The sequence below is a fragment of the Octopus bimaculoides genome, chromosome 2, assembly GCF_001194135.2.
Source record: "Octopus bimaculoides isolate UCB-OBI-ISO-001 chromosome 2, ASM119413v2, whole genome shotgun sequence".
Classification (NCBI taxonomy): Eukaryota; Metazoa; Mollusca; class Cephalopoda; order Octopoda; family Octopodidae; genus Octopus; species Octopus bimaculoides.
The window spans coordinates 66,196,553-66,205,855 of record NC_068982.1 but is presented as its reverse complement, the minus strand read 5'-3'; the positions used below and the strand labels follow the sequence as shown (position 1 = coordinate 66,205,855).

At 31.2% G+C, this 9,303-nt stretch overlaps 1 protein-coding gene across 1 annotated transcript in view; it reads right to left on the bottom strand.

Annotated features, from left to right (window-relative positions):
* The window catches only part of LOC106870395 (golgin subfamily A member 2), a 72,185-nt gene that overhangs the window by 50,781 nt on the left and 12,101 nt on the right, over positions 1–9,303 (bottom strand). The window contains exons 3-4 of the mRNA XM_014916442.2: positions 5,549–5,611; positions 1,026–1,089 (exon numbers count right to left, since the gene is read on the bottom strand). Coding sequence (XP_014771928.1) covers positions 1,026–1,089; positions 5,549–5,562 — 78 coding nt within the window. The 5' untranslated portion in view covers positions 5,563–5,611. The remainder of the gene's footprint in view (positions 1–1,025; positions 1,090–5,548; positions 5,612–9,303) is intronic.

Below are 9,303 nucleotides of genomic sequence, written 5' to 3'. Positions count from 1 at the left end.
TCAGTCAAATCGTCCAACCCATGCTAGCATGGAAAGCGGACATTAAACGCCGACGACGACGCCGACGACCTAGAATAGCACTTCAACAGAATACCAAATTTTGCCAATTCCATACAAAGAAGGGCTGATATTTAAGATTCAGTACAGCTCACAGGAAAGGTTACTTGACTGTCATTTAGTGTAACTGAAGATAATAGCCAAACCAGTAGAAGTTTTAAGATTAGAGACTAATACAAGGAATAAAATCTTATTTGAAATTCTATAAATAAAAACAATATTTTGTTAAATATAACTTATATTCACATCCTTAACTCACTCCTAATGTTGTTTTTTTTTTTAAAAAAAAAAGCTTGTAGTCTTTGGCAATTTTCCACAACTGAAATCTAATAATAATCCTACCTAATTCATTTAAAACTGACAACATTTCTACTGCACCTCCAAGATTGGTGAAGTGAAACAGTGAAAAACAAATATATAAATCTACTTCAGTAAAATTGTAATTTTGCCAGAATAAAACCAGCTCAGAAAATATCAATGAAATATTAACTTTCCATTATAAGAATAAATTCAAAATTTTCGCTTTTATCCATCAAAAAGCTTAATATTGAAAAACATATCAAAAGAACAGGTTAAAGGATTTGGTAATTAAAATATTCTCAAGCAAAATTCCAGTTTCAGTGGATTATAGGGAATGAGAAATTTAATCTCTCAAATACAATTACTTTATTTTTGTAGCATTTTCAATATTGCAACACAAAATGGTTATATCTCTAAAGTAATTTACAAGAATAAATAATAAAAAAAAACAACAACCTATGTTCAAAGAGCTGTTTTTTTAAAATCTAATGTAATTAATATAACTACTGATAAAGGTTGTTAATATTAAATACTTCCACTACTGCTAAGCTTTGCTCAAGCAAGAAAAAGTTGTGGATGGCAGCTAATCAAATGCATAAAAGCAACACACAAGTTATACATTCCGGATGCACCATACTTCAATACGAGTCAAAAATAGAAGCACTTACTTCATGAAGGAGGTCATTGATATGTTGTGACAGTTGATGCAGAGATTCTGTGGAAGCAGTTGGCCTGAGAAAGGAAAAGAAGTTTCACTATTTCAATGGATCTTAACATAGGTATACATATTATTTACATTATTTACATTTGACGGATATTTGTCTTCATCTTGTTTGTTGTTAACACAACGTTTCGGCTGATATACCCTCCAGCCTTCATCAGGTGTCTTGGGGAAATTTCGAACCCGAGTTCTCATTCCTAAGGTATTTTTCGATATTATTATTATTCAGGTCACTGCCTGGAATCGAACTTGGAATCATGGGGTTAGTAGCCCGCGCTCAACCACTATGCCATATGCCCGTGGGCAATCATGGAGTGAATTTTAGGGCTTATAAATCTAATATTTTCCTATCCTTCCTTAATACCGGTTCCCATATGTTATTCATATATGCACTAGGTCTGCTTAGGAGGTTGTGTCCTAGTATATGTGCTGCTTCTTTTAGTTTTCGTATTTTCCAGTGGTGTTCTCTGTCTATTATTTTAACCTCATACCACAGGGGGAGGTGGAATAGGTATACATGATGTAAGATAGTGTTATACCATAATTCTATATAATAACAAGTTTATAGAGGACTTAAAGATTTCTTTTATGGTTCATATATTAATTCTTTAAAATATGAAGGATAGATTAACATAATTGAAAATAAAAATTTAATAATTAAAATTACAACATACCAAATCAATATTATTCAAGAACTGAATACTTATATTTTTTTATTTTACTTGTTTTCATTACACATTTATTCTCACTTATCACTGATACACTAAATTTTGTGTTACTCTTATCATGAATTGATCTGTAATAACACAGATGAGGCAATCAGTCAAAGATTCTACTTGGACTGCAAAAGCATGCCCTAGCAACCATCTACAATGCTCAAGACATTTTGGAGTCTTGCAATGAAGCATTTTTCCATCAGTTATCACCGATTCATTTAACACGGTAATTTTATTTTGGGTATCAAACACCTGTTATAAATTAATACATATGCATTTCTGATTGTCACAAAAAAAATGTTTAACTTTCTCTAAACCATTTGAGGTTTCCATACAGTTTCCATCTATCATAAGGCATTGGTCAACTCAGAGCTATATTAGAAGACACTTGCTGAAAGTGTCATGCAGTGAGGCTGAATCTTAAATGACATAGTTGCAAAGCAAACTTTCATTTGTCCTTTTACTCTTGTCACACCACCTCCATAAACACTTTTTTCAGTCAATAATGTTGAATAAAAAAATAAAAAAAACTAGGTAGTGAGTTGTAAATTATTTGTTTACAGAAGGATTATGGAATAAAAATTCAATAGGAAACTAAAATAGATAATATCAGATTGAGGTAATATCAAAATTAAATGATTAAAATGTAGTGATAGGAGTGGGTGGAGTAGACATAGACAAGATTCTGTAGTAGAAAGAACAATCCATTTGAAAAGACAAATGCAATTAAAAATGTTTGTCATTTAAAAAAGATAATCTCCAATAAAAAAGAACAAAAATAAGCACAAGTTCCTTTGTGAAGAATCTATTGATTTTGTTGTAGTAAATTAGGTGATACAGCTGGTATCATTTAAATAATCGTCTATTTTGTTGCCTTGAATTACAACAGTGTATATGGTTTTTCATGAGAATTTAACAGCATCAAATATCAACCAAATAGGTTAAACAGTTTCCACAGAGCAACGTAGTAATAAGCTTATAAAACTAACTCTGCTCTGTTCAAAAACTAATTAACCTTTCAGTAACTTTATGGGAGAATTACAATTCTTGAATCACATTCAGACAATTTTATAGATTCTATCATCTAATAATATTTTTCAAATAAAATAATATAATAGCCTTATGAAACTAAAAAACTGAACCTTGTTGTAATCTGCAACTCACACATGTAATCAACTGCAATTATAACAACAAACAGTAAGGTGCTGCTACAATTATAGAGTTGATTAACATCAGCCATGAACAGGCCAAAAGCTAATTCATTTTCAGCTTGGGTGAAGTTAAAACCCTATTATCTTAATTAGAAATAATATTCCCAAATTGTTGTAAATTTTCTGTTTATATATAATTATGACAGTTTTACTGAGACAGTCAAGAAGAAGTAGAGTAATGATCAAAATGTTAGTTTCTGTGGTACTCAATGAGAATATGTCCAAAGCAGATACTATGATGTTGATAATTACAATGTTAATAGAATAAGATGTTTTGCATTTGTCTGTCTGATAATGCATGCAGGGACAGTAAAAAGAATGAGAGAAAGAGAAAGAGTAAGTTTATACAAAAGAGGAAATTTTTAAAGAGACAGGCATAATAATACAATGTTATTACGAAATCAGTTTTTAGGATTAAAATGAGATTCCATGCAGATTCCATGCTTGGTATGATGAAAGAAAAAGTTAGGAATTAAACTTAGAAATATAAAGGATTAAACTTCAATTGAACCCAGTATTCTATAACTAAGTCAACACAAAGACCACCCACCCATGGAGAGGATTGTATCAAAAAATGTGAGATCTACTTAGAGCTGACACTTATTTTATCAAACACCAAAGATTAATTGGTAACATCTAACATGATGTAATAGAAGTCAAAATTTTTTTAAATATAAAAAAGAAAAAAGTTTCCTAATTCCAAATATTACTAGCAATTTAGATATCTCAGAATATTTTTTTGCTTCCTTATCCATTTTGTATTGTAGTTTTATTCTTTATACTATAAGGTTAGTCAATGTTTATTTATTATTTTTCAATTATCAAAGCTATTATGATGATGTGAGAGGATGTTAAAATACTAATAGATGCAATTCCTTTAAGCATAATCTAATTATTAAAACTGCTTTAGTCTATAGTTTGTGGTACATAATTATGCACTTGTATCATGAAATGCCACCATAAGTTTTCATAAGCTAGCCAGCAGTGAGGGAACAGTGTCTATAACCTTTGCACCACCACCACCCTCGAACAGACTAAGAAGATTTATACAGCTGATGTTCCATTTTAATATCTGTAGATTAATGTCAGTAAGTGTAATTTGTCAATGTACAAATATTAACAGCACTAAAATTATTGGAAGCTCTTCAATCATTTAGTGCAACGTTTATTTATTACTAATATAAAAGATAAGTCTTTTTTTTTTTTTTTACTTGTTTCAGTTACTGGATTGCAGCCATGCTGGAGCACTAACTTGAGTTTAATCAAACAAATTGACTCTAGTACTGTTTTTTTTTTTTTTCTTTAAGTCTGATACTCTATTAGTCTCTTTGCTGAATCCCTAAGTTATGGGGATGTAAACAAACTTCATGTAGATCTTCACAGAGAAGAACACAAGTAAATTTCATGCAGAAGCAGATCAAGTGGAAATCACATGAACTACATCCAGAAATGGAAAATGAAAATTGGAACAATTGGAAATTAAACCTACATCACATATTATAGCAGTAGTAAACTGCAACTACTATATATGTACATTATATATATATATATACACGTGGTGTCACGTAAAAGCACTCATGTCGCACCAGGTAAAAGCACCCAGCACACACTGTAAAGTGGTTGACATTAGGAACAGTATCCAGTCATAGAAACCATGCCAAATCAGACTGGAGTCTGGTGCAGCTCCCCAGCTCTGGTCAAATCAGCCAACCCATGCAATTGCTTGTAAACTGGTCATTATCAATTGTAATTCCCCTAAAGTTATTCTTAAATTAGTAGTACCATATATGGTTAAGTCATTTTTCAGAAATATAACAAGCATCATGGCTATAAAGATTATGAGAGAAAGTCTTTGGTAATCCTCGTTTATTAATGCAAATTTTTATTGATGCTTCATTTTTTTAATTAAAAAATGTCACTCCAAAATAAAAAGAAAAAAATGATCTTTAAGATAATAGAAAGCAAACAAGTATAATATTGCAGGATCAAGTAAAATCTGAAAAATATAAACAGGATTAGCCCCTTGCGTATAAACATATATATACAAACAGACACTATACATGTTTTCTTATCTGGAGGCTAGGGATAAAAAAAAAATATTTCCTTTAATTAATGCTTCCCCACTTAGCCCCAATGAATACACATTATTTCACTACTATAAGAACCAAGTAGGTGGAGAAGTCTAAGAAAGAAAATATAGACATGTGAAGAATGTTGTTAACCAAGAAATAGTAACATTCTTGACCTATATTACCTGAGGACTCTATTGTTTAAACACCTTAGAAAAACACAGGGTTATTGGACAGAAGGTAGGTTAAGATAGAAAAGCAGTAGGCAGTATTTAGTTTTCAGAACACTGGAACTAATTTTATTTTTTATTCTCCAACAATTATTTATTAAAAATAGATGTAAAAAAATTGGATTTGGTTCAGGTGATATTGCCATTCCGCACACACAAAAACGGTTTTATATCTTAGTCAGGAAAAATTATTGAAGAAATGGAAGAGCCAATAAGAGTTTCCATGCAAAGCATGCTCATGTACCTCATTTTCAACATTTCTGAGAGCAATTGCTTCTTTGATTTATCTGATATTCTTTCAGGGTAACTGGACAATCAAACAAAATGAAAGCAGGGGAAAAAAAGCAAATGAAATTACATTTATGTAAGATATATATATATATATATATATATATATATATATAAGAAAAAATATCAACAAAAAATATGCTCTGATAGTTTCATCACAAGAAAATTTCTGGGTTATGTAAAAATATAATGAATAAAATTTAAATGGTTTTTAAAAAAAAGTGTTAATCAGTTAATATTTGTAAATCATAAAAATTCTATAAGATGTATATTTAAACAAAAATAAAACCAAATTAAGTCATGACAGGCTTCTTTCAGTTTCCATCAACCAAATCCACTCACAAAGCTTTGACCATCCCAGGACTACAGTAGAAGACATCCAAGTTATCATGTAGTGGGACTGACCCTGAATCTGTGTTTGCAAAGTGAACTTAACCACAGCCAAACCTAGACCGATACCTGAAACTTCTTCACCAGTCAGCCATAACACTAAACAGTAATGCAAGATAAACATTATTTCACATCAGTTAGTTTAATTTGCATAAATAGAGCTTTGTTGGTGGTTACTTCAAAGTAATTAATGTGACAAACAACATTCAATTTCTGCTGTACTCTTTCACCACAACTTTCTCTCACTCTTTCTTCCTGTTTCTGTTGTACCTGTTATTCAAAGGGCCAGCCTTGTCACACTGTGTCACGCTGAATATCCCCGAGAACTACGTTAAGGGTACACGTGTCTGTGGAGTGCTCAGCCACTTGCACGTTAATTTCACGAGCAGGCTGTTCCGTTGATCGGATCAACTGGAACCCTCGACGTCATAAGCGATGGAGTGCCAACAATAACAATGCAAGGTAACTTTTTTTTTTTTTGCTTGTTTTTTCCAACACACCAAAGCTTTTGTATTGTAACAAATAAACAAAATGTCTCTCTTAATTGCAGCATTTGCCAATGTATAAGATGATCTTCCCATGTAAGATGCACTCTAAATTTACAAGAATATTGGGTGGGGAGGGGGGGTTATTACATATTTAGCAAAAGTGATTTTAGAGTGGTTTTGAGAGGAAAACAATTTGGTGCAAGTAAATGCAACATATACTGGAATCAAGAACAAAATCATGACATACTAGATTTGAAAAGAAAATTTACTATAAATGAACAAAAATATCAGTGAATAATGGAACATGCATACAAAGTAAATATCACCATCATTGTTTTGAAATCTACTTTCCATGCCAGCATGGTTCAGGTGGAATTCACTGAAAGCAATTTTTCTATGACTGAACAGCCTTTCCGTCACCAACTGCTTCCAAGCAAGGTAGCATTTCCCTATGTCTGGACAGGTTTTCACAGAAGATGTGAAACAAAAAACATTGCTTGAACAACAATCATGCTCATTTGCAACTTTTGCAGGATGCCAAAACAAAGAGACACAGAGCTACATGCATGCACACACATATAAACACACATACACAGAACTTCTGTCAGTTTCTCCTAGCAAATTCACTCACAAGGTTTTGGTAAACCTGGGGTTATATTACAAAACACTTGCCCAAGGTGCTATGCTTAGTGATAAAAAAAATATATATATAGTGCTAGTGCATGCAAACAAATACTTTATTAATATTAGTATGTACTAATATTAATATTAGTACATGTAACATTTGTACATAAGGCAGAATTGTAACCGCACTGAGCAAAATGCTTATCAGCATTTCATCCATCTTTACATCCAGAGTTCAAATTCTGCCGATGTCAACTTTGTCTTTCATCCTTTCAAGGTTGATAAAATAAGTACCAATTGAGCACTAGGGTCAATGTATTTAGCTTATCTCATCCCCCAAAATTCTGCCAAAATTTGAAACCAATATTAGTACATACCAAATGATAGACAAAAAACAATGAATGCATTCTTATACAAACATATTTCAGTGAATAACATAGGATTCCATTCTGTGTCTAGATCAAAGCATTTGTCTCAAAGTAGAGTAGATAGGGACAAGAATCAACCTTGGTATTTAAGTATACTTTATCAAAACACTGAAGGATGAAGAACAAAGTTGATCTCAGAGTGCATACAGCTGGAAAAAATACCACAGGGCAGTCTCTCCAGCACTGATAACTCTGCCAATTCTCTGCCATATAGGCTACATAGTCAGCTATAATGTACAGAGTGGGCCAAAAGTCACAAAAAAGTACAAAATTTTTATTTTTTTAATCATTTTTTTTTAAAATTTAGATATGATTTTTCTCATCTAGATTACATATATTTCATATATATATATATATATATATATATATATATATATATATATATATATATATATATATATATATATATATATATATATATATATCACATATAATGTTGGGGTATGGTAAATTTAAAACAAAAACTTAAGAACTTATTAAATATTGAAGCACCTTCATAATAAAAATATATCATGAAGGTTTATTTATCATCTGGAAAACCTAAGAAATCATCATCTTCAGAACTAAGTAAACTAGCATCCACAAAGTCTGAATATTCTTTTACACCACTGCCATCCATCTTATTCACTTCAGTGAAATTCTCCAAGTAATCACTATTTTCTTCAAATACCGTGATCATTACCAACCCTTTAGTATTTAAACCGACCATACCTGGCCTAAATATGCTACCTATTTTAATGTTCAAACTGGCCAAATCTGGCATGTCACACCCACCCTACAATGTCATTCTAAGAATAAACAATCACATCATCAATATCTCAAAGCTGCAAGATAATGCATAATTAATTCAAAATAACGTGAATCAATAAGCATTACATTTGGCAGAGTAATATGAATACAAAAGGGTTAATGTGACATTTTTTAACGTTTTGACACCAACCCACTCGAGACTGCTCGTGATGCTATAATACAAGCTTCCTGTTATAAAGTGATCTAAATTAAAATCTTTCATCAAAATTTCATGTTAATTTAGGCTCCAAACACCAGCTTAATAATTGATAAAGTTATTTTACTAAATTCTTCCTTCTTTTTTAAAGTTAATTGAAGCAAAAGCAGTATATTTTGACAAAAATATGATAACAAGATGATTAAAATGATTTCAAAACCACCTCTTTTACAAACTTCCATTAATTTATTACACACCTGTGTAATAGTAGGCCTTGCCTATCTTCTTGATGGACTTTACAATCCAAAGCTTGCATTTCCTTGTTTGATTCTATCCTTAAAAATCCATTAAACAGCTCATCGATTGAGACTATCCATCAATAAACAAATAGCTGCTTAGATCTGTTGGTACTGCAGCTAAGTCTTCAGCTGTGCAGCTCTTCTTTTAACAAGCTCAATCCAGAGAGCCTAAAACTGACCCTAGACTAATAAGGCAGTTTATTTAGCTATTTGTCAAATTTGCCATAAGTTTGTGCTAACAGAATGAGATATGATCCTTGACTATAACATACCATTCTCACTTGGTCAAACTGTAACTAGTATCAGTTTGTTTGGCATCCACAGAAGAACCGGTTTTGTTTTGTTTTTTTGTTTGTTTTTAAAGACACTATAATGCAGTTAACTTGTTTGTCATTGGGAATAATTTATGCCACAAAGTCAAAGAGGAACATTATACTCAATGATTGCTTGTGATAATTTCACTAGTTTAATTATATATATATATATATATATATATATATATATATATATATATATATATATATATATATATATAT